The sequence below is a fragment of the Narcine bancroftii genome, chromosome 11, assembly GCF_036971445.1.
Source record: "Narcine bancroftii isolate sNarBan1 chromosome 11, sNarBan1.hap1, whole genome shotgun sequence".
Taxonomy (NCBI): Eukaryota; Metazoa; Chordata; class Chondrichthyes; order Torpediniformes; family Narcinidae; genus Narcine; species Narcine bancroftii.
The window spans coordinates 90449264-90476165 of NC_091479.1; the positions used below are offsets into that span (position 1 = coordinate 90449264).

A 26902-nucleotide genomic window follows, 5' to 3' on the forward strand; every position below is an offset into this window, starting at 1 on the left:
ACCCGAGTAAATTACGAAAGTCTGCAGACATCGGGAGAACAATGCTGGAGAAACTGTACTTTATATAGCAAGGATAAAGATACATAACCAAAATGTTTTAGACTTGAGCCCTTCATCTGGGTATGAACAAAATGAAGACCCAGTTAATGGAATCAGCGCTTGCAGAAATGATCCCAGCATTTAAGAGGCAATTTAAAATAAATTAAACATTAAATTATAATAAAACAAATCAGTAGTTTGTTTGGAACAACTCTGGGAATAAGAAGTACTTTCTGTGGGGAGGGGGGGGGGAGAAGAAATTAGGTAAAGAGATCTGTGAGCATCTGTAAGCCAATCCCAAACAAAAACAAATATTTTAAAAAGTTTAAGCCAAAAGAAGTTCTCATGACTTTGACTTAAGTTGGCCTTACTTCTACCCATGGGACTAAAATTCAAATTTTCAAATTCCAACATTTCTATTGATCAGATGTAATTTATATGATTTGTATAAGAACAGAACAAGGATCCAGTGTCGGAAAGAGAGGGGCTGCTTCAAGAGATTTAAAAAAAAATAATGATGGTAATGTCATTCTGATTTGTTTCTTCAGCTCTATATCCAGAAACTTCCTTTGCATTATTTCTTGTGGCACTTGGAAAGGTTTCTACAAGCAAATATTCCTTTATTTAAACAAACAGTGTCTAATTTATACATTCAAGCACAAAAGATCAACACTGCAACAATATGTAGGTCAAAATTAATCCAAGAACATTAAGGAGGAATGCACAAAAATGCTGGAGGAATAATCTCTTTCAAAGTTCTTCTTCTTCTCAAATAGCCCAGGTAAATCATTTAGAATGGAAACTCAAGTGACAGTAGTGCTACTTAATGCATCTTGCCAATTAGAAAAAAATATTTCCTGTCAGATAACATTGAATCCTGATGCTTACAAAATGATCTCATTTTTGAGGTACATATTAGAAATAGACATTTAAGTGTGGTGGTCTGACCACCAGCCTACTGCAGGGGGAGATCTCTGTACCTGCAGGAAGACCACCTCAGGGGCTGACTCCACCTGGCCGGCTGTCAATCAGCCGACCTGAACACAGGCCTGAGCAGGCCCCTCCTGAGCCAGTCACATGGGAGCCACTGGTGTTCAGACTTTTATTTGAATAAAGCCTGTTGTACAGTCTTTGGAGTTTGGTTCTTGCTTGCTGCTTCCTCAGCTCACCACATTAAGTTACTCCACAATACCTCTTTCTCCTAGGCATTACATATGGTTTCAATTTTATACAAATACTGTACTCAAATTATGAAGTAAAACAAAACAGGCTGGAAACCTAAAATTAAAAAAAAAGAAACTATCAGTAGGATGCATCATTCATGCAGAGAGTTGCATTTTTAGGTCGATGGCCTTTCCATCAATTATTTTTGTTATTTTTCTCTTTTTTTGAACATCTCTTCATTCATATAAAGCACCTAGATCAAGCAAGATTCAATGGTTTGTCTCCCTGTGGCAAATTCTCCTTCTGACCACAAGGGTTTCCTCCCAATGCTCTGGGTTCCTCCCTCATCTCAAAGTGGTGTATGTTAATCGGCCGTTGATCTGCAAGGATGCAACAGTGGTGTAAATTAATTTTTGAAATTCCATCTCTATTTACAGAAGAGATCCTGCCACCCTTTTCCATGGATTTAAAAAAGAACTTGCACCAGGGTCGCATTATCGAACAGAAGTCTTGTAACATGCTTGTAGAGGAGGTATTTTTCCAGCCAGCATGATTGGGAATTTCCAGCGCCTTCAGGTCTGGGTGCTTGAACATGGAGAGTAGTAGTCAAGGGTAAGATGAGGTGGAAGGTGTTGCCCTAATACACTAGGAATTGGAAAGTTTTCCGGTAGCTTGAGCCTCACTCATATAATCCCTAACTAATACACCTGCATCAAGAAAAAGCAGTTTAAAAGACAAAAAATACTATACGGTATTTACACTAAACAAACTTCACTTGCATTAACACATGAACCTTGAAGTATTATACTTTATTTTCAGTCACATTGTTTGAAAACATTTAATCGATACTGCATCTGCAGATTCCTCCCCCTCCATGGAGCCGCCCGAAGGATGAACAATAACATCATAATTAACCCTCCTCCCCCAAATTTACAGATGAAGCCTCACTAATATACTTAATAATATACTAATAAAGATAAAGACTCTTACTAAGCAGGAATAAGGAGACAGTTTAAGAGAGTCACCCCAACGGCAAGCAGCATCAACCAGCTCTTCAGCCTGGGCGACATCATTTTATTCAAACACAAATTTATTCAAACAGCTGCTACAAGCAAAGCACGACCGAGGCCCTCCGCTGGCTGAATATTTGTTCTCATCTTCACCAAAGGTTCATGTGTTACTTTAGAGAACATTTACTTTCACAATTATAAACTTTTATTTAAATTTTTATTTATTCTTATTCATTCTAATTATTTATTTTCCTCGTTTTGTTTTTTTTTGCCGGTTACTTGAGGTTGCCAGTTGCTTGAAATCTGGATAACAGGGGTTTTACTGTATTTTCTGACTATGCATTATTATTGTGCAGGTTCACAGAGAGACCCTCAGAGTGTGCATGAATGGGGATCAGCCCCCACACAGTATTTCTACACACAACAGAAAATGTATTATGCCATTTATCATCTTTCCTTTTCTCCTGATAATTGCGTTAAAATGCAGCAAAATTATTGGCTTCACAGAAATATAACCCGGATATTTGCAGGGAAATAGTGACATACTATTTGACCCGAGCACTCTCTCCTTGTGTTTCTAATTGACATCCATATTCCCCTTCTAATTATTCCTGACCATCTTGACCAATATCCCTCTCTTCATTTCCTCCCCATGTGCTCATCACGCTTCCCCTAAACTCAGCAACAGTTTACATTGCAACCATCTACATTCTCGGCTATTGCTTTGGTGGGCCATTTTTGACACAGCTATGTGGTCAGAAAGCCAGGAAACAAAGGTTAAGCACCTTCCAGCTACGTGTCACTGAAAATTGCAAACAGAAGCCTAATGATACTGGAGGACTTAATTAAATTAATAGATATATTGCCTTAAACAGACATATATCCCAGCAGCCCAAGGGAGGGCTCCTATAAAATGAAGCTAGAGCTTTAATTATGTTGGTGACCAAGCATGTGTAAAAGCAGTCCTCCCCATAACTTACAGAAATTGGTTTCATACCATAAACAGACAATGATATTAAGCTTCAGGATCCAAATTGGCCATTGGGTCAAACTTCCACAAATCCAATGTGGATGCCTAGCATGTTCCTTTTGCAAAATTGGGAGGGCCTTGAGGATGGCAAACAAAATAAGCCATTGCACGGGCAGGTTGGCACTAGCTCAGTGTCACTGTGGAGTCAGAGGAAAACACTTCAGTTGAAAGGCGGCAAATTAAAATGCAGGCTTGTTGCTAAGGGCATGGTACATCCATGGTGGAAGTGGCCGCTCTCTTCTTTCAAGTAGAGTGCAAAACATTCCATCCTAGAGCTTTAATTGCACTCAATTGTCATTGATGTTCAAAAATGTGTTGATCAGTTAGATTCCTTTCCCTTTTCCCATTTTTGGCTTTATATGTGAGAGCATGCAAGGCTGAAATGTTGCCACTACACTTATGGGAGAAAAGGAATAAATCTCCATTAAAATAATCTGGTAACAATAATTTTTAAAAAGATTTATGCATGTTTGTTCAGCTAACGTAACCAGGAACTTTGGATGCTGAAAGGCCTTGGCAATACCAAGAATTGGCTGCTGAGCAGAATTGAAGTACCTGCAAACTTTGTTCCATTGACAAATGGCATGCATGATCATTAAGGATGAGTAGCAAAGACATGCAAAGGGCACTATGCACATCAAACACATTGCTCTCTTTGGTGGATAATTGACAATGCTAAAACATCCAGCCAGACACTCATACATGACTAAAGAGAATAATTTCCAAGTGTAGATCAAAGATATGGGTAATATTTTCTTTTTTTTTAAAGCTGGGATGTATTTGTTATCAGGATACATTAAATGGGAGGTTGTGAGCAGACAGGAGTGTTTCTCAAATACTTTATTTAAATTGGCCTTCAAAGTTTTGCATGAATATCTGATCAGATATGCTATCATTTATGACACCTACCAATTTAAGAAATCAAAGAATGTAAAGACGAACTTCCTTCATCTTAAATTGGCAAAACTCTGGAATGCAGTTCATCAATTTTTCTATCCGATGATCTAGGAAACTAAGTTAACTTCAGTAATAAGCTAATACATAAGTTTATTTTTAGTCCGATCCTTTGTAGCATTCCACAAGTATCTTTAAATTACTTGATGACAAATCCTTCGTGAAGATCTTCAAATGTTCTTATATTCCTTTGCAAATAGTCCCATCCTCCCATATGCATATCTATTGATTAGATCTTATGTATTGTACTCACAAACATATGCAAAGGATGGAATTTGAAAAGGTGAAGGTTGAATCTTTCTATAAATGACTGCCTCCTCTTGATTAGATTTCAATCCCCTCAAATATTTTCCGAGGAATGAGTGTGCGCAGGGAATCTGAGCATCCTCCACTGCTCTGACCTCTGCTTCAGGAGACTGCTTGAGATGAAGTGCTGGAAGTACTATATACAAAATGCAAACTGTCAGCAATGGGACCAGGTATACTGAGCCTGCTCCTGACATACACCAGCTGTTCGCCAATGACCTATGGTCAGCCAACAAGATTCACAGACAGCACATCGGACCTAGATCGGCCTTTCTTTAATTAGGCAACTGTATTTTTACAAACAAGTTCTGAGTGAAAGATAAAGGAAATATATCATTTATATGTCCATTTCATTAAAATACAATAACTTTAAAAGTAGTGCAGAATACTTAGACTTCAAACATGCTGCAGCTATCCTGATTTCTTTTCTCTCTGTGTTCAGGTCATTATGACCTGTGCTTGAACTTCTCTTTCTCTTGCTATTGCATTTCATTGTCAGGCATTCCTGGCAGTCTCCAAATTACATTGTGAGGAAACTGCTAATACAGTACCTGGCTTTTCCTGACTACCCCGTGCCATGCTAATACTACTCTTGGAGCATACAATGGATTTTCTAGGCTCCATGGTAGAACTCCCAGAGTTTACAAAACCCAACCACATTGACTTGCTCCGTTACAATCTACATCCTATGAGAAAGTAAGATTACAAGGATACTCTTATCCATGTTAAGTAAGTTCATTGTTTTGTGCAGAAAAGCTTTACTTGTGTGTGCTTAAATAACTTGTTACTTTATTACTTTAAATGCACAAAGATGTTTGTCGCTGGAGCACAGAGTTGTGAAGTAATAACCCCATTCATCAGTCCTCTGTAGCCTAAAGTTCAGTCTTGCCAGATGGGGCAGGATTGTTGCCTTCATCAGTTGAGCTCTGGCCCGTGGGTATAAAGGATAATGAGGCAGAGTTTATACAATACCGTTTACCAGTTGGACAGGGCCCATCATCAAAGACATGTCCCAGATGTGCACCGCACTGAAATAAAATAGCAAAAGTAATTGCTTTCTTGTAACAAAATGGATATTTTAGATTGCTGTTATAGTCTACATCATTCATCACAAGGCAGTAAAGCTAGATAACATCTAAATATTCCTTCAGATCTAACCTTTCACCCTTTAATAGCAGCTATTTATTGTGGTTAAAAAGTACTCTTCCAGCAACTTGATAAAGTGATGCAGATTCGGAAATATTAATTATGCTTCATTAAATCAACCAGGCAGCCGTTAACTATTTCAAAAGATTTTAAAGATAATTTATTATTTTATACCTGAGATTATAAACTGATTCAACAGGAATGTTTTGAACCAAATTAAGTGGAAACTGTAAACAATAAAAATTGCCTTTCTAAAGACTTCTAGTTTTGTACCAAATTCCAAACTGAGCTGTAAGGATTGTTGGACATCAGGAATTAACTTTTATTTAAGCTTCCTTAAACCAGAGTGACTGAGGCCATATCTGATTTCCTTTACCACCAGCCTTCCTGTGATCACTGTGTCAAGCCATCACAAGAACGCTACATGCCGAGATCAGACTGTGTATTGGTGATGGACAATGGCACTGTGTTGTTAAAACTGTTTTATGCCACTGTGGCCCTGTCAGTTGTACCATCAGCTGCTTGCTGGGTGAAATCCTCCTGTTGCTGTCAAGGACACAAAGATCCTACTATATTCTAGCTTTAACATTCTGGTCATTGATTCTCATTAATATTTGAAATCAAATGTTACAGTATGGGAACATTTTCAAACATCTATTTATTGTGTCATATTTTATTAAATATATACATTACATAAATTAAACATTTGTATTTTTAAATTGTAATTTATTGTTGAATTAGAAAATTTATGAAGAATTGAACAAAGACTTTTACATTTCTTTGTCAGAAAAGTTGTTATTTGTGTTCTTTGTTCTTTTTAATTTCTCCTCTCAGTCCTGCAATATTGAGCTCTCGCTGGGGCGCAGTTGCATAAAGAGTCAAGTTCACCAAGTGGACACATTCAAAACAGTAACATTAAACATTTTAAAAAAGGTTGTACTGCAGCAATACAACCCCGGCCAAATTCCAAACTCAAAACTCACAGCTGAGCTGTGAGTATGTATTGCCGCTCATCAAGAATTAACTTTATTTAAACTTCCTTAAACCAGAGTGACTGAGGCCAGATTTGATTTCCTTTGCCTTCAGCTTCACAGAGAGCAAATGAGCATAATCAAGAAGCCTGATTGGGGATTTTCTTATTTTCATTGGATAGACTATGAAGCATTCAGATTTGTTTTTAGCATTTCCTTCTGCTGATCCACCAAAATGATGGTTGCTACACAGGAACAAAGTTAACGAGAGTACCTGTTTTCCCAATAAATTCCAAATACTGTACATATATTGTTTGCAGTATAGCAACCAATGTTAAATTCCTAGTTAAGTTTAATTGAAAATGTCATATAAATTAAATAGTTTCAAAATATCATTCAATATCATTCAGTGACATTAGTTCCAATGATAGCATTAACATACTTACATTGGTGCAGCTTATCTCAATCCTGTGCATGCCATGAGAAAAGTCATCTACAAGTGTTATTGCATCAGAATCCAGCACATCGTAGAAGGATGGCCAACCTGCGTGGTAATAAATGTATTATTGACACTTTGTTTATGCTCACACAACCAATATTCTTGTAAAAGACTGGATTCTTTGAAAAATATCTAATGCAAAGACTTACTTGCTGTGTTTGTTTCTGACAATAATGAAAGTTACATGTAATTTCATTCCAAAATGATTGATAGAAACAATGGGTTCGAACCCAGCACAGTCCGTAAAGGGTTTGTACATTCTCCCCATGACGACGTGGGTTTCCTCTGGATGTTCTGGTTTCCTTCCACCCTCAAAAATGTTTGGGGTTTGGAGGTTAATTGGTGTATTTGGGGCAGCACAGGTTCGTGGGCCAGAAGGCACTGTTACTGTGCTATATCTCTAAATTAAAAATTTTAAATAGTCTATGGTTCAATAGATTTGTGGTTGAGAATCAGCAGGGGAATAAATAATTTAGATTCAATGGTGTGTGATAAGTAAATGTTAATTAATTATCCTTTTAACGAAGAATGGTCATAACATATGTTAAGATCAAAAATGATTTTGTTCAAAATGAAACCAACCCAAGTATCTAACAAAGTAAACTTCAAAGATATGAAACACGAGTTCTCTGTGGGAGTCGGGAAATTACGTGAAAAATTGTGACGGCCGATAAATAATAGCTAACATTTAACTAAATACATTTTTTTTCCCTTAAGGAATAAAACACAAAAAGTGAGGCTAATAAAAATCAAGAAGAGAATTAGATGAAAGGAAAATAGCTCATAAGGTTGCCAAAATAGAACACCTGGTTTGAAGATTGGGAGCATTTCAGAATTCAGCAAACGAGCATCCAGAAAAAATGATAAGGAAAGGACATGTAGAATATATTAAAGGTATTGGACAAGGAAACATAAAAATGCCTTGTAAAATCTCTAAAGATATGTAAAATGGAAGATTAATATAGATCGTTTAGATCCTGAGATGGGAGAAATTATATGTGAGATTATAGCATTGGTAGGGAAATTAAAGAAGTATTTTGCAACTATCCTCATGGGAAAAACATTTTGGAAAATTTGGAGAACAGGTTTAGATAGAGGCACCTTAAAGAAGTTTTCATTAGTAAAAATTGATTTGGGGAAAATTAATTCATTGATGATATGCATCCAAATTTATCTGCCAAAAAGAAAACTGATACCATTTTTTTCCTGTTACAAGGAGCAGGATAGATAAAGGGAAACTAGTAGAGGTTTTTTACAGCTTCAAAAAGCTTTGAGGAAGTTGCACCGGCTAAAATGCTGAATAAAATTAGAGTAGCTGAGTTTGGCAGTAATATACTAACATGATTATATTTGACTCAAGTTTGGAAAACAGGGAATAGAAATAAGAAGGCATTTTTTTCAGTTAGGAGACTGCAACATATCTGCTGAAAACGGACACCTCAAATACTTACAGACGGACTAAGTGAACGGGCAAGGAAAAGGGGGATGGAAAATAACATGAAAAAAATGTGAGATCGTCCACTTCAACAGAAAAACAAGGAGAAATTCATTTATTTTGTGGTGTTAGAGCACCCGGCAATTCAACATGCAATTACATAAAGAATTAAGAAAGTAAATGGTACACTGACCTTAATCTCAAGGTGATTTGAGTAGAAGGGAAAAGATATCAATCCAGAATTATATAGGGCCCTGATGAGCTAGCACCTAGACTGATAATCTCATTCCCTAAAGGAATATATACTTGTGAAAGACAGAATATAACAAAGATTCAAGGAATCTTCCTATAAATTATTCAATGCAAGTCTAATCTAATTTGTGAATTGAAGGACACACATCCAACTACAGTGCAACAGGGAGAATTTTAAGTGATTTTGTCCATACTTCAATTATTATTAAAATCTTTTAAAATTCTATGTTATTTACAACATGGTAGAAGCTGATTCTGGACATTGAAATCTGTGCCACCCCTAATTAACCTACAACCATGTTTGGAGGGAAGACCACTCAGGTCACTGGGAGAAAGTACAAACTCCTTCAAACCCAGTTCACTGGCACTGTAAAGAGTTGTGCAAAGCACAAGTTGGATAGTTAAAAATTGCGAAACAATAAATAACTTGTTAAAGATGAAATCTCCATGAAGGCCGCCTCTGCAATAATGATGTAACAAATGTTTAAAATTAACTATCATTTTTAGCCATTTGCAGACTTTTTATAAACAACAAATGTTATTCTGATTAAAAATCTAATTCTTGTGCCTTGAGATTGTCATCTTTGAAAAGAATACATGTCCATTCTGGCTCTTCCCCTAACAGCCCACGGCTGTAAATGCTCCTTTTAATCTTCTTAAATATGTTTGTTAACTCTTCCAGTTGTCAGGCTGCTGCATAACACAGGTTCTAAAGTTCTGAATCCTTTACACTAATCAATTTAATGAATAATATCACGTAATGAGATTTAACAAATGAGATTTCAATGCATGATTCCTTAAGAATGGTAGAGTGCAGTTTGGCTGGGTACATTAGTAACAGGGATGTTTCTTTGTCCCGTCTCTATTACTTCCCATTACAAATATTTTTTTTCCCCTTTCAAGTATCTGCCTGGTTCACTTCCAAAGTCCTTTATACATTGCACTCCAAGTCACAACAACATGCCATTTAAAAATGTCTCCTCACAATGGCCCTGGTTCTATTTCCAATGAACTTGGTTCGCCAACCTTTCCAACAGTGGAAAAATTATCCCACATGAAATTGAAATCCTTAAAAAAATTAACAATTTTATCAAACCTGTCGTCAACCTTCAATATTCTGGGAAGAACAACTCTTTTTTTTCTCCACGCAACCAAAATCCTTTATCTCTTGGAACCTTATAGTAAACCTCACCTGCATCTACCTTTAATTCTTCAAAAGCATAGTGCTCGGAATTTGTCACAATTGGTCAATAAAATTGCTTTAAAAACAATTTATTTTTCATTGTAACTCCTCCATGTTTAAAAATCCACAGTGCAGCAAGATATACTGCTGGGATTTACAAGGATCTGCAGGCAGATGTGCCCTCAATTGGCTATTCCATAACAGAAGCTGTGAGGCGGCCTTCCCCTCAGCAGATCAACAGCTCCAGGTATCTAGTCATGGTGTTCAACGGGGCATTGTGAACCTCTGCAGACTTCCTGGCTGAGGAACCCATCCATTGAATCTGCCAGATTAGCCAGGCACCCACTGAAATCAATTGGAGGAATTGCTGCTGGGATGAAGTAAAGCTTTTTGCTTAACTTAATTAAGATGGCTTAAATGCGATTAAATTTCTTTAAAGTGTGCAGATGTGTGCTTTTAGTCTTTTAGCTTTTATTTTTAATAATTTTTCAAACTGACTTTAAATGTGAATGTCAATGACATTCACAAACACTCAGTTTAAAAGGCATAATTGATGTTTGCTACATAAATATATTTATCCTCATGCTGCCTCTGTTTCCATTACCAATTAACATAAATTACATGCTTTGCTTACTGACCTTCCCAAGAGTGGAAATACAGCCACTGGTAGAATCTGTGATTACTGATGTCCTGACGTGCTGGTGTCCCAGCAGAACATTGTGCCCTGGACTAGGCTGGAATAAACAGTGCAGTCCAGGGAACAGGCAACCTGGGTAATGAAAGATCTGGTCTCATGCTCTTTAAAATGCAAAAATCCAAACCGGTTTCTTAGTAAGTATTTTATGTAATACAAGCAGCTTTTCACTTTTGGCAATTACCCAAAGGAATGCAATGGAAATCTTACAAAAGAATGAAAAAAGAAATGCTGGGAATCCAAAATAAACAACAGAAAATGTTGGAAATACTCAGCAGATCAGGCATCATCGACGGAGAGTGAAACAGTGTAAATGTTTTAAGTCAAAAACCCTTTATCTATTTCTATTTCCACAGATGCTGAATTTTTTCAGATTTTTTGGTTTCTTTCCTGCAAAAGAATATTTGGTCTTGCAGACATTATTACATAAACAACTAAGAATCACAATATTTCTTTCTGATGATCCAAAGAAATATCACCATTCATTGCTTTCCTAATGTGGCAAACAGTTAAAAAAGTAATTATTTATCAAATGTTAAACAGGCCAGATATTAACTCAGTTTTTAAGTGTAATGTGCTCATAAAAGATTTTGTAATCCTTTACCTGCAGTAATTGGAAATTCATGTGGCTGACATAATGATAATGAGTTTATTGTCACACACATTGTATCTTACTCGTTACAGCCAAACAGGTACTTGTATAGACAAATTATAAAAGTAATTGAATTAAATTAAAAGAGACCATAAATATATAATGAATATTTACTAATCCTAGTGCAAAAAAAGTGACTAGCAATAGTACAGACAGTTCTTTTGTCAGACCAGTTCACCATTAGAAGACAAAGGGGAGATTGAAGAGTATTATAGCTATATAAAATAAACTGTTCTTGAACCTAGAGGTTTCAGGCTTTCTTTTTTTTTTAATTTAAATTTAGACATACAGCCTGGCAACAGGTCATTTCAGTCCATGAGTCCATGCCGCCTAATTTACACCCAATTAATCTATACCCCCGAGATGTTTCAAATAGTGGGAGGAAACCAGAGAAAATCCACGCAGACATGGGGAGAATGTACACACTCCTTACAGACAGCGTGGGATTCGAACCCCAGTCCCGATTGCTGGCGCTGAACAGGCCTTGTGCTAAACGGTATGCCAACTGTGCTGCTTCTTTATCTCCTGCCTAAAGGAAGCTGTGGAAAGAGGTTGAGACCAGGGTGAAGGAGTATTTTTATGATATTAGCTGTCTTTTTGAGGCAGTTTCTCACATAGATATCAGAAATAAATGGGAGGTCAAAGCATGTGATTGAGCAGGCTATGTTTACTAACTACTACAGCCTTCAATGTTCCTTGGTACATAAATTGCTAACAAGTATGTGGGCAACTAGTCAGTATACTTCCCACAGTGCACCTGCAGAGCATGATAGAGTATCCGATGGCAACCAAATTTCCTCAGACTCCTTAGAAAATGGTGCGCCTTCTTTGCAGTTGCCTCAATCTGCTGGCTCCAGGAAAGGTCTTCTGAAATATAGACTCCAAGGAACTTGAAGGTTCCAACTCTCTCCACCAATGGTCCCTCGCCTCTCCTTCCTAAAATCATCAAGCAGCTCCCTGGTCTTGGTGATGTTGAGAGAACCACCCAAGCAGATTCTCAATTTCCATTTTGTATTCTCACTCCATCACTTCCAGTAATTTGATCAACAATGGTGGTGTCAAAAGTGAATTAGCAACTTGAGTTGGAGCTGAAATTGGTTTTGCAGTCATGGATGAACAAAGAATGGAGTAGGGGACTAGGCACGCAGCATTGCAGTACCCCTGTGTTGATGCTCAGCATGGAGGAGGGGACGTTGCCGATCCGCACTGATTGGGGTCTGTCGATGAGGAAGTCAAGGATCCATTTGCAGAGGGATGAACAGTCCAAGGTCCTTTAGTGAGGTCATGAGTTTTGCTGGTGTGATGGCATTAAACATTAAGCTGTAGTCAATGAACAATGGCCTGACACAGGTGTTCCTATCATTTAGGTGATCTAACATCTAGTGGAGGACCAGCGTGATGGCATCTGTCATTCACCTGCTGTGACAATAGATGAACTGAAGTGGGTCCAGGTCCTTGCTGAGAAAAGAGTTGATTCACTCCCGAGCCAACCTCTCAAAACACTCCATCATGGTAGATGTCAATGCCAACGGTTTACATCATTGAGGCATGTCACCTCAGCCTATTTGTTCAACGGAATGAGGGATGCTCTTTTGAATCAGTTGGGGACCTTTGACCGCTGTAACTAGAGATTGAAGATATCCACAAAATCTCAAGCCATTTATTTTCCAGAGTCTGTACGTTGGCTAAAACACTTTTCTGTAGCTTCCTGGTGCAGAGTTTACTTTCACTTAGATCTGCAGCTAGAACTATGTATTTCATAAATTTGACTTGTTCGAAGATTTATATTAGAAACAACACTCTTAACAACATAAACAGTAATCATTGGTTTGCCTTCACCAGAAATTATTGCCAATTTATGCTTCTATATCTTTAGTAATGCTTATGTATTGGTTTGGCACTGATTCTGTAGAGTTAATAACAGTAGCTGTGTCTTTTACAATCCTCTGCACTGTAATTTTTTTTCACCTCGCAATCTAAAACCTTCCATTACCACTGTGGCCCACAAAGCGATACAAATCAGCCATTAGCATTTTCACGTCTCAAAACGTCTAGCTTGGTAATTGCCAATAAATTTGCTGTTCCCGAACAACAAAAGCAGTTGAAATACTTGTGGTTCACCAAGACAGCCTTGTGACCTTTTGAGCTTTTCACTATTTTGTTTAGGACTCATTCCAACTATGTTAACCAATCCCACGCAAATATGCAGTAATACACGGCAAAGGTGCCAGTGCTGATTGCTTACATGAAATTAATGAAATTACTAATGGAATATTTATAATAGTTTATCAATTATATTTGGCAAGTGCTAAGAAACACACTGGCATTATGATAAATTCTAAAATGTAGTATTTATGACATAATATAAGATAATAGATGTCTGTACAACTCCATTTGAATTATTATTTTGTGGTTTAATTCAAATTTGTATGAATGTCAATAGAAATTAGATTGCTGTATTGCTTTTTAATACTGTATGTTTTCATATTATACAACACTTTATTTCACAGTCCTTCTGTTTTCTTTGCATTATATAAGACATTGAGATGTTAGATCCCTTACTAACAGATGTCAGCAACTTCCATTTATATAGCTCCAAGCTACTCAGAAGAATTGACAAAATTTGATGCCAAGCCTTGTAAGGCAATATTAGTGTGGCAGTCCAAAAGCCTGGTCAAAGAGGAAGAATTTAAAGAGTGGAGGTGGTCAGGTATTGGGATTGAATTCCAGGCCATGTGCAAACTGATACTGATGAGACACAACATTTAGTTAAGAGTTAGGAAGAAGCCCACCTCACTGACAAAAGGCAAAGGAGGAAAAACCCAACACCCAACCCCAACCAACCAATTTTCCCTTGCAACCGCTGCAATCGTGTCTGCCTGTCCCGCATCGGACTTGTCAGCCACAAACGAGCCTGCATGACGTGGACTTTTTACCCCCTCCATAAATCTTCGTCCGCGAAGCCAAGCCAAAGAAAAGGAAGAAGCCAAGGACAGGTCCCCTGAGAGGTTACCAAGGAAATGTTTCAAGGGGAGGAAAGTTATTTCCAAGCAATTCTTTGGAAAGACTGGAACGGGTGAGTGATCCAACCCAGATGGACACTGCTACAAAGTTGTTGCAGGAAAAAGTTGTAGTCAACCATATGGATGGCTGCAGTCAGATCAAGTCTTTCAGCAACTTACTGAAATAAGTATTACCTCAAATTGGTGATGCAATTAAAGCTCTCTCCATCTCAACTTAAAATGGATAGATTGAAAATTTTAAATGAGAACAGAAAGTGTTTGGAACCCTCAGCAATTCAAGGATTGTCCGTGGAAAGAGAAACAGAATTGAAATTCAGATTGAAGAACTTCATCGGATTTAATCCGATGAAGAGACATTCATGTGAAACATTTACTCTGTCTTTCTACAGCTGCTGCCCATTGTACCAAATGTTCCCAGAGGTTTTTTTTTCTGTTTTTAAAACCACATCTCATCTCCCTGCTGTGCATCACTAATATTCTATGCTCAGTTTCCTTTCTTCATCTGCTCCCCAATTGCTGGAAGGCAGCATTTAGCAAATCATAAAAGTATAGTTGTAAGTAGTGAGGTCCATATAGACAATCTATAGAGATTGAAGGGGAGGAGGTGCTTGCTGTTTTAAAGCAAATAAGGATGGATAAATCCCCAGGGCTTGACAAGGTATTTGCTCAGACCTTGAGGGAGGCTAGAGTAGAAATTGTAGCGGCTCAGGTAGATATATTTATCATGTCCTTAGCCAGAGATGAGGTGCCATAAGGTAGGAGGGTTGCTCATGTTGTTCCATTATGATGTTGTGATGTTCTGACAGCATCATACCTTAGTAATCTGCTAAAATGGGCTTAAATTCAGCAGTGGGTTACTTTGGACATTATGACACAGGAAGGGGGGGGGGGGGGTAAACAATTCATCTCCCAGCCCAATCTGCTCTACTATTCCACTCAGTCATTTGTAGCTGATCTGTATCTCAGCATTGACATGCCCTCCTCCTGTATATAATTTGCCCAACAATGTTCTTGGTTTTTAAAAATTCAATTAACACAAGGAAGAGCATTTCAGATTTCATTTTTCCAAGAAGACTCACAGGACAGAGTTGGTCATTAATCAAATTGTGTGAAAAGATCCTTTATTTTGCTTCTAACTGTCCAAGTTTTAACTTTAGGATAATGCTCAATTCCAGTTCCATCTTCAAAGTAAATAGTTCCTCCTCTTCCCCTTCTTAAAGCACCACTATTTAAATACCGTGAGTAGATTATCCTAAAACGTACAAATGAAAGGGAGCACCAATCAAGTTCATGCAACTTAGGCAACGTTTGCCACATTTAAAAATAAAGTTGATTGTTATAGTACCTTTAACATTATAAAAAATGTACAAAGTCCTTAGAAAATACTTTGCAGAAGCAACTCTGTGGTACATGCCAAAAATTGAACATATTCTCTTGAAGGAAACTGACTAAGGAGAGGGCAACCCTCCAATAACTACTTAGCTACCTTTTGGATTTTAGCTATGGTTTATTGACATTGTCTTTTCAGACTCCAAAATTACTTTGTTGTGCGAAACCACCGGTCTCTCACCATTAAGAAAATACCTTGAATTACACTGAACAACGAAGGTTTTGTTTCCTGAACTCTTTTGGGTGTATTTTATGAATTTTGAACTACTGATCACGAAAACCACCATAAAATTTTCCTATTATGTACCATTTTTGATATAACCTATTTCTGTGATTTTCTGTCATATTTTTAACATGCTTCAAGCATTGGAAACTAAGAAATGCAGCGTGTCATTCAAAATTCATTTTCTGCATTCACACTCGGACTTCTTCCCGGCTGATCTTGGTGCAGTCAGTGACGAACACGGTGAAAGGTTGCACCAGGACATTGAGACCATAGAAAGGAGGTATCAGGCAGCTTATTCCATATACCCTCCACTGTCTGTATGAAAGGGTCCATTTTAAATCTTTCCCCACTCATCTTAAATGTGTGCTCTTCAGTTTTAGACCCCTCTCCTCTGGAAAAAATTACCACGAGCAGTCACCTTATCTATAAGGTCGCGCTTCAGTCTCCTTATGTCTCCCAGGGAGAAAAGTCCAAGCCTATTTTGCCTTTTCTTAAAACTAACGCTCTCCAGTCGCAGTAAAACATCCTTATGAATCTTTCTTACGCCCTTTGCAGCTGAATAACATCCTTAATTCAGGAGAACAATCAGAGCTGCACCCAATACTCCAAATATGGCCTGACCAATGTCTTGTGCAGTAGTAAAATTATGTCTTAACTCCTGTACTCAATGCCCTGACCAATGAAGGCAAGTATTCTTCACTAACATAGCTATCTGGGTTGCCACTATCTGGGTTGCCACTAACATAGCTATCTGGGTTGCCACTTTTCAGGGAACAATATACCTGTATCCCTTGGTATTTCTGTTCTACAACACTATTCAGGGCCCAACCTCTACTATATAAATCCTGCCGTGGATTGATTTACCAAAAATGCAACAGGCTAAATTCCATCTGCCGTTCCTTGGCTCCCTTTCCTGGTTGATCAAGCCAAGTACTGGTGCTGTTCCTGTGAGGGAGGACAATTTATGGCAGTCTGTGGCCACTGCCATTTCTTCAGGGCTGCAGCATGGTACCCCCACTCATCAGCAGAAGGTCTGCAAAAAAAAAAGTGTCTGAAGCCTTTGACCACAAAAATATCTTGGGGCTCCTCACAATTGTAATTGCCATGGACAAAGCAGTTGGCTTATTCACTGTCAACCTGATGTCATGGAACTTGAAAATTGCTCTCCACAGACTTTGAAGTGTTTGAAACCAATTCCATGAGTAGGCATTTATTCTCCTTCATTCATAAACCTGCTGAACATCAATGACGCAAACACCAGAATTCTGATACAGCCTTGTTAGAGCTGATAAAGGCATAAGACCCTGTCATTCTTTTTGTCTTGAAGCAGTCTCTTGTATAATTCAATGTGGAACACTATTTATTCAATACACCAGACATAATGGTGCAGCTGATAAAGGCATAAAACTCTTGTCTTTATTTTTTCTCTTAGAAGCAAGCAATCTTCCTTTTAATTCCATGTAGAACATTATTTATTCAATGCACCAGACATAATGGTCACTTTAAGGTTACAGGAAGCAAGTCTGCAAAATATTTCCTCTGAAACATCCCCTGTCAAACCTCTAAGGCCTACCACAATATTGCTGCACCACATCAATAAATATGACAGCCTTAATGTTTTCAAAGTTTATTCAAAGTTCCTATATTCTTTATCTTTGCCTATCTTTATTGCACTGTAGTTGCCAAGTTCACAAAACTCTCCTATCATTTGCTTGGATATTTATATACACTGCAGTATTAGCTGCAAAACATTGTTCACTTAATTCACCGTTATGTTTTATCTCAGCAAACCTGGCATTACTTGTCAGTAGACCCTGCAGAAAGTTAAATAGACGAAATATACCGAGTACTAAAACAACAAAGGTAGGGATTAATTTTTCTCCCAACTCCATTGTTTTATCATTAGGTAAAAAGAGCGAGGTTGCAATTTTAACCCTGGTGTCCAGTGATAATGAAGGTACCCTGATATAAAAACAGGGGCAACATTTTAGGAGTAAGACGTGCATCTTTCTGACTGAAGCATTCTGGGAATCTGATGAAGATCATGTCAATGTTTAAATGTAAACACCTTATGATGTATTTAAAAACATGATAATTTATTCCAAAGCAGTGCGTTTGGCATGTAGCATCAGTCTCACTCAGAAAACCAGGGTTAAAGGGGCAATGTGCCCAGAAACAGCCTTACTTAGGCCTTACTTTTAAAGAAAGTGTTTCTTCCAGGCCAGGAGTAGGAACGTTCTCCACAATCCACAAGGGCAATTAAATCAGAATTCATTGTCATGAGCATTTCACAAAATTCGTTGTTTCGTGGCAGCATTGCAGTGCAAATATTGCTATGAATAACATTTCAAAACATAAATAAATAGTGCAAGAAAACAGGAGAAATTGAGGTAGTGTGTGTGATTCATTGTTCATTCAGAACTCTGATGACAGGGGGGAAGAAGCTGTCCTTGTGTTGCTGGGTGCTCGTCTTCAGGCTCCTGCACCTCCTTTCTGATGATAGCAGTGAGAAAAGGGCAAAACCTGAGTGGTGAGGGTCCTTGAGGATAGAGGCTGCTTTCTTAAGACACCGCCTCTTGTAGATGTCCTTGATGAAGTGGAGACTGATGCCCGTAATAGCGCTGGCTGAGTTCACAACTCTCTGGAGTTTTTTTTTTCTGTCTTGTGCATTGGGACCTCCAGTCAGAATGTTCTCCACGGTGCACCTGTAGAAATTTGCAAGAGTCTTTGGTGATCTACCAATTCTCCTCAAACTCCTCACAAGGTATAGCTGCTGGCGAGCCTTCTTCATGATTGCATCAACATGGTTTGATTCTCCTGCCTACCCCATCATTTCTTCGGGACACCAGTGATGGCTTTTCTCCCAGCTTGAATTCTTCCAGGCCACTGGCTGCATGTTTCATATCGGATTCATGGAGAGTTGGGTGTGAGATGAGATGACATGGCCTGGGTCTTACCTTGACAAGCTGAGTAGAGCACAACAATTGATCTAGCTATGTCACCCACACCGCAATTCCAGAGTAGTTATACTATGGTTATACTACATAGTTTATACTATGATTCATGGTAAATACTGGATATTGCCCATTCCCAACTGCAATGTGTTTATTTTTTTTAAACAATATCTTTTAGTCAGTTTGGCCAGTGTGTTGGAGTTATGCAATTTGCTCCAAGTTTCAAAGCTTGCAAAAGAAGTTATGGATCTTACATGATCCACATGCACTTGCCTGGATACCTCCAACAGAATTTTTTCCCCCAAAAATAGACTTTATGCGCTATAAATTATTTACAAAAGGAAAACCGCTCATAGTCTTATTCCACCCTTATTTTCATATCCATACACTCCCATCACTATGTCTTGTTACATTCAATTCAGTTTATACCATTACCACCACAGTGGCACCTTGTCACTTCCTTACCCCCCCCCCCCCTCCCCCACCCCACCATCATTGTTTTTCTTCCTCTTGGTCTAGGCCCCTCAATGCCCGGTAATGGGAGCAAACCCTTAAACTCTACCACAAAGAAGGAAGAGGACAGCAAATGCATGGTTATCTGCAGATTCCTTTCCAAGTCACATACTTCATTGTTGCTGGATGAACATCGTGGAGCAATGGAAAGTGTAGATAGCTAACAAAGAATAAAAAAAAGTATAGAAATCAGTTAGCGAGAAGGCAGAGAAGTGGCAGATGGAGTTAAAACCAGATATGAGTGAGATCAAATGTAAGTGGAACGTACACAGTTTAGGGCAGGGCTTTTAACAGCATGGATGTGCAGAGTGATCTGAAAATTCAGGTGCATAGATCCTTGAAAGTGGCCACGCAAGTCTATAGGGTGGTAAAGACTTATGGCATGCTTGCCTTCATTGGGCTGAGTATTGAGTGTAAAAGGGAAGTCATGTTTCGGTCATTATAAAACTTTGGTTAGGCTGTCCTTGGAATACTGTGTGCAGTTATGGTCACACATATTAGAGTACAGATGTGGAGGCTTTTGAAAGGGTACAGAGGAAATTTACCAGGATGTTGCCTGGATTAGAGAGAATAAGGAGAGGGTGGACAAACTTGGGTCGTTTTCTCTGGAGCAAAAAAGTTCAAGGCATAACTTGATGCATTAAAGACCTGATGACCCAACACTTGGATTCATCAGTTTTACATACTCAGCAGTATTTCATCTCAAATTTCCCAGCTTTCTAGGTTGTTTTCCCCCTCCTCTCTTTGGTTTTTCACATTTCCTTCATCTCCTCCACTTTGCACCTTCTTCAGACTTTTCTCCTCCATCCTGTTCCCGTCAGCACCCTGACTCATATCATTCAATCCCTCCTTGTCACCAGCCTATCAGAGACTGGCCCTTTTCTTCTCTCTGCCCCCCCCCCTCCCCCCACTTCACTTTCTCTTCAAACCTTTCCAGTTCTGATGGCAGGTTGTCAATTGAAAACATTAACTCCATTTTTTCTCTCCATAGATGCTGAGCGTCCGCTCGAGCTTTTAGCATTTTCTGCTTTTAATTAAAGAAACGCTTCTTCTGCCTCGTGCCAAAAAAAAAGCCATTCCAATTTACGTACCCCTGAAGGGAGGTAATTGTAAGGTTTGGTTGTGAGGTCCAGGTTCAGCAAAAATGGCTTTAGCAGCAACACTTTGACTTTATATCCCCTAAATACATATAAAGTCGAAGAGTTGTTTCTGAAGTCAAAATGCAGGCTTTGGTGGTTCTATGCCATCTATAAATGTTATACTTAAAATTGTTATTTGTTAAGTAAAGTTTTAATAAAATTTGATAGAAAGCAGCTAATCGTTGGGTGACATAATCCCATGGAACAGTGGAATGAACTTGAATGATAAAATGGCATTTACAGATTCCTATGCTGCACTGGTTTGCAAGGTTAAATTATCTTCAAGATAATTATGGTGAGGAGGGTGAGTTGTGATCAGATAGAGTAATATTTTTCTCCTCTTTCTTGGTAGATGGGATGGAACAATGCAGCCATTTTCAACAGGGGTCAAAGTACATTTAAGGGGTGGTTGGGGGGGGGGGGGGCATGGTCTGAAATCATATGTAAGAGAGAAGTATGGAAGAACCCAACTGGACTGTTTCACAGGGAAGGATCCATAAACTTTGAGCAAATTCTTAAGGGGGCCATAGCCAAATAAAAGGTTGAGAATGGCTGGGATGAACAAGATGAAAGTAGAGCAGTGGATATGCCCCTCTTGCTGAATATGGGAGATCAGGGACACTTCCAATGTCACGAGTCACTTTGGGAAGTGTGTCCAACTAGAGTTTGTGCCAGACAAGTCAATGAAGCTGCTGACAGACCTGCTGTGGAGCACCCAGGATGTGGAAAATATTGTAGGTCGTAGGGTTAGTGAGTTAGTTATGCTGTAGGTACAGCAAAAAACAGGTGGGTGACCACAGGAAGGTCAATAAGCTGAAGCAGGCATCTCTGTGATCAATCCCCTCTCAAACAGGTGTACTGTGTTGGATTCAGTTGGGGAACGGCCACTCAGAGGAAAGCAACAGCTTGTGTCACCGTGGTCAACTCCGATGGGCAGCAGAGGAGGGAAGAATTTGGGTGAGAGTTGGCAATGGGGGAGAAATCATGAGTGAGGGGAATAGCCAGATGTTTCTGTGGATTCCCTGGTCTCAGGGTCATGAATGATTTTGAGGAAGTACGGAAGATTCTTAAAAGGGAAAGAGAGCAGCTAAAAGTTGTAGTAGACTTTGCTACTCATCGCATGTGGTTCTGCAAAGTGAACCCAGAGAGTTAAGCAGGAAATCATAACACAGGATGATTAGGACTGTAATGATACCAGTAGATGGGGGTGTGAAGAAGGTATGTATCATCTTTGTCTGCTTAGGTTGGAGCAGAGAATATAAATATTTGGGTGTTTATGTTCCAACTTAACAAAATACTGATTAGATCATATATGGAATGTTGTGGGCTTTTTTTGTCAGCACACTACAAGTTGAAAGTGGTTGCACTGGAGATTGTGCGGAAGAGATTCAACAGGATCTACAATTATGAGGAGAGATTAGGTGGACTGAGGATGACTGATAGAGGTATGCAAAACTGCGTGGCATACAAAGGGTAGACAGTCAGATCTTTTTCTCTTTGTATAGAACTTTTTTCCTGTGATGTCAAAATCTAGAGGATATAGATTTAAGGTGAGAGGGAGGAACTTAAAGTGGATTTGAGGGGAAACATTGTGAGTGGCTGATGTATGGAACTCGCTCCTAGAGGAGCTGGTGAAATCAGAAACAATTACTACACTTAAAAGAAATTTAGATGTTTTGCAGAAATCTATGACTGAAAAGAATGATGAACTTGGTATTCCAAACTAATAAAGTAATGCAAAACAATGACAGAGAATTGGCAACACCTTTGAATGTATCCACATCTTTTTAATTAGCTTGTCAAACATCAAATTGATTTCACCCCTTTTCCAAGACCAACATCACTCTAATCCACCCCCCCATCATTTTTTTTTTAATTTCTCTTCTCAAATTATTGTTCAATTCTTAATTTTTTACATGGAAATTCTGAGACATTTTGCAAAATAATTGGGATGTGGCACAAGTCAGCATCTCACACTAATAAAAAAATTAAATTGAGAACCCTGCTTGCTCCGGACCATTGGTGACAAGAGCCGATTCTGATCTTTTTCCATAACACTGTGGCCTGTGTAAAGAACGTCACAGTAAAAGAGAGCGTTTGGGGACAAAAAAGAATCTCTGGCATTTTTAATTCACCTAGGATGGTTAATTTTGGAACATTTGGTTCAGAAATTGAACCTGCGAAACCAGCAAGGAGGTCAGGTGACTTCTCCAAATCGCCACATTTTATTTATGACCTTGACTGTGCACTACAGCACAATCACTCTTATCGTTGCGCTCAATCCTTCCCTCATCTACCACTAATGTACGTGGATTTGCAGATGGATTATCCGATAGCAATAATACACGGGAATCTCATTTTACATTTTCCTTCCTAATTCAAGCATCCTGGTTGCGATCAACTAATTCAACACAGAGCTGGAATGGAATCCGGGTTACACAAGTCAGTTTTTTTCATCGAATAAACTTGCCAAGCCTTTGGAAGATCCAAGAAATCCTTGCCTATCTGGAAATTATTTCAATTTACACAATTTAATGCAAAACAGAAGAAAGGCAGAAATCTGAAAAAGACAAAAACTGATCAATGACTCGAAATCTTTTCCTGGATTTAAGCACCACAAATTAGAAATAAAGTCAATAAATCATTCAACACATTGTCCATGGATGGCACCGAAGGATACCGATTTAAGTAGCACATGGTATTTTATCAAATGCCAAACATATGGCTGTGATATTTCTTCAAAGTGAAATATGCCACACTAAACATTCATAATTTCCTGTGAGTGCTTCCAATGCGCTTTGCAAAAATGTTGCAGTGCATTCAATTAATAATTAAAACAGGCAGATCGCCTTCCTACATATTGTCATTGTTTTAATGCACATTGTATAATACTTAAGAAGAAAAACTGAACATAAAAATGCAAAGTCCTTACAAATTGCCAGTTCAATTTAAATCAGGACCACAAAATGCATGTAATTCCACTATATCCCACATTTCACCCCAAAAAGATATGCAAAAACATTTCGTATTCATTGCTAAATAGCCCAATATACTAGTAACTCTATCCTCTTTTCCTCTACGCTGAATGAGTGATGAAAACCTGATGGATCAGCCTTCAAGCAAATCGCCACAGAATAGAAAGAATCAAGTAAGAAACACAAACAAATATAGATAGAGGCAAATATTGCTGTGTCTGCAGCTGCTTTACACATTGTCCATAACCAGAACTGCAAAATGATGAAAAGAAACGGGGGAAATCACTTCTTGAAAAGCAGGAAAAAAAAGTCACGGCAGTCAGTTTTCAAAAGAGATTAATTTTCTTGAAAACTACGAGTCGCTAAGTGACCCAGCTATCATGTGCAACCCAAAAGAACATGGTCACTTAGAAATAACTGCTTCAAGGAATTCAGCTAGAACTACAAAGACATGAAATTCCAGTCAGACACAGGAAATTCTTCGGGGAATAAAGGAATTTTATGACTCAGAAGATGAAAATCCTCATGAATACTTCCTAAATTATTGTAAATGAAGTATTGTCACCATGAACATTGTTCGGTAAATTTATATTCTATGCAGCAGGGCTTAAACAAAACAGGAAATTGGACAAATCTGAGCCACATTACATTTTTAGCTCTGGATAAAAAAAAAATCTTGTGTTAGTTGTTATGTCGATACAGAGAAAACTTCTTTTTGTATTGTGTATGGGGCACTTTTTGCAAAGAACTGCACTGTAATTCTGGTCATGAACATTTACAAAACTTATGCAGAGATCATGCTTATTGCTTCATCACATTTTTGTTTTAATGAAGCATACTACTTGCATTCAGAAAACCGTTTCTGTAACAAAATTAAAACACAAAAGCTTGACGTAGATGTGATTCAGCATGTGCTTTATCTTTTCCAATTAATCCCTGTGATTTGTGAAATCAGAATCTAGTACAGAACTATACATCAAGTACAAGGAGAAGCAAGCAACCAGTGCCATACACTGCTAGAGAAATAAATATTCAAGTCTGGGTTCTTTTTGTGTAAAGTCAAACACAAGTGGCCAAACAGAACTAAACAAAGCCTGCTGGGCGATCACTGTGTATGCTAGTTTATGAGATACAAAACAGGACATACAAAAAAAAACTTGATTTGAACAAAGCTGTGATTAGTCTACTGGAAGTTTTCAAGCTCACCACACATCAGTTGTGTCCTATGAATTTAGTGCAACAGTGAACACCACTTAAAATAGTAAATATTTATGTTAAAAATAAAACATAATGTGTGATTTTTTTTGGAACTGTCAAAAGTACTGACTAACACCAGCTTGGTGAGAAATGTTCAGTTCACTCTGTAATTATGCAAAGATCATGGATTACATATCCTTCAATCAATAATAGACAATGGATAGTAGGTGCTGGAGTAGGCCATTCGGCCCATCGAGCCAGCACCACCATTCATTTAGACCGTGGCTGATCTTCCTCTATCAGTACCCTGTCCTTGCCTTCTCCCCATAACCCTTAATTCCTCATCCACAAGAACCTTATTTAACGCCCTATTGAACTTATCCAGAGAACCCACCTATATCACCCACTGCGGAAAAGCATTCCACAGATCAACAACTTTCTGGGTAACTTTCTCTGTCCTAAAGGGCCTCCCTGTATTCTTAAACTATGGCCTCTAGTCCTAGTCTCCTCCAACATTGGGAACATGTAATCAGTTTCTATTGTGTCCAATCCCTTAATACTCTTGTATACCTCAATCATATCTCCCTCATCCTTCTAAATTCCCATGGATACAACCCCAGTTTATCCAACCTTTCGGCGTACATCAATCCTGTCATCACAGGAACTAACCTTGCAAATCTACGCTGCACTCCCTCAATAGCGAAAATGTCCTTCCTCAAATTTGGAGACCAGAACTGGACACAATAGTCCAGGTGTTGTCTCACCAGGGCCGTGTACAACTGCAGAGGACATATTTACTCCTACACTCTATTCCCCTTTTTATGAAGGCCAACATGCCATTTGCCTTTTTCACAGCTTGTTGAACCTGCATGCTAGCTTTTAGTGACTGTTGTACAAGTACACCTAGATCACCTTGCACTACCCCACTCCCTAACTTGACTCCATTTAATTAGAATCTGCCTTCCTGCTCCTGCCACCAAAGTGGATAACTTCACATTTATCCACGTTAAACTGCATCTTCCATGCATCTGCCCACTCATCTAACCTATCCAAGTCCTCCTGCATTTTCCTGACATCTTCCTACACTTCACACTGCCATCCAGTTTTGTGTCATCTGAAATTTTGTTAATGTTATTTATAATCCCCTTATCTAAATCATTAATATATATGATTTAAAAAAAACTGAGGACCTAGCACCAAGCCTGCAGGACCCTACTTCTCACATTCTGCCATCCAAAAAGTGACTTGTTAATCCCTATTCTTTGTTTCCTGTCTGTCAACCAATTTTCTATCCATGTAAGAACCTTATCCCAATACTATGCTCTCTGATTTTGCGTACTAATCTCCTGTGCAGACCTTATCAAACACCATCTGAAAGTCCATGTACATCACATCCACTGGCTCTCCCATGTCCACCCTCCTCGTCACATCCTCGAAAAATTTCAGAATATTAGTCCAGCATGATTTTCACCAGAAATACTTGCTGACTTGTAACGATACTATTATTTCTGTCTATGTGTCCTATTATTTCTTCTTTTGTAATAGATTCTAATATCTTCCCCACCACTGATGTCAGGCTAACCAGTCTGTAATTGTCTATTTTCTCTCTCCCTCCCTTCTTAAAAAGCAACCCAACATTAGCCACCCTCCAATCCACAGGCACCTCTCATGAATCTATAGAACATAGGAAAATGTCGACCACTGCATCAAGCCACCATCAGACTCCTCAAGCACCTACTATCCATCAGGCCCTGGGGACTTGTCAGCCTTCAGTCCATTCAATTTACTCAAGGCCACATGCTCCCGAATCTGAATTTCCATCAATTCCTCCATTACCGTTGGAATTTCTATAAATTTTCGATACCGCAGGACCCCTACCCCCTATCTGATCATTACCTGTATGTTCCCTAAACACAGATCCAAAGTATCTGTTAAACTCATCAGCCATTTCCTTGATTCTCATAATAATGTTGCCCATTTCAGTTTTTAAGGGTCTAATTTTAATCCTAATTAATTTTTTCCTCTTTTCATACCTAAAGAAGCTTTTACTATCCCCTTTTATATTATTGGCTAGTTTATTCTCGTACCTCATTTTATTTTCCTACCGTATAGCTTTCTTAGTTATCCTCTGTTGCTCTTTGAAGATTTCCC

General features: G+C 38.5%; 1 protein-coding gene across 6 annotated transcripts in view; it reads right to left on the reverse strand.

The window, feature by feature from the left end:
- Positions 1-638: 638 nt before the first annotated feature.
- The window catches only part of msrb3 (methionine sulfoxide reductase B3), a 100923-nt gene continuing 74659 nt past the window's right edge, over positions 639-26902 (reverse strand). For 3 of the 6 annotated variants that reach the window (XM_069904010.1, XM_069904005.1, XM_069904011.1), the window contains 2 exons: positions 7067-7164; positions 4763-5531 (listed from right to left, as the gene is read on the reverse strand). In XM_069904010.1, coding sequence (XP_069760111.1) covers positions 5376-5531; positions 7067-7164 — 254 coding nt within the window. In that variant the 3' untranslated portion in view covers positions 4763-5375. Of the gene's footprint in view, positions 1911-4450; positions 4640-4762; positions 5532-7066; positions 7165-10627; positions 10759-26902 lie in introns of those variants that run through there. The other 3 variants (XM_069904008.1, XM_069904007.1, XM_069904009.1) reach the window with 3 other exon arrangements.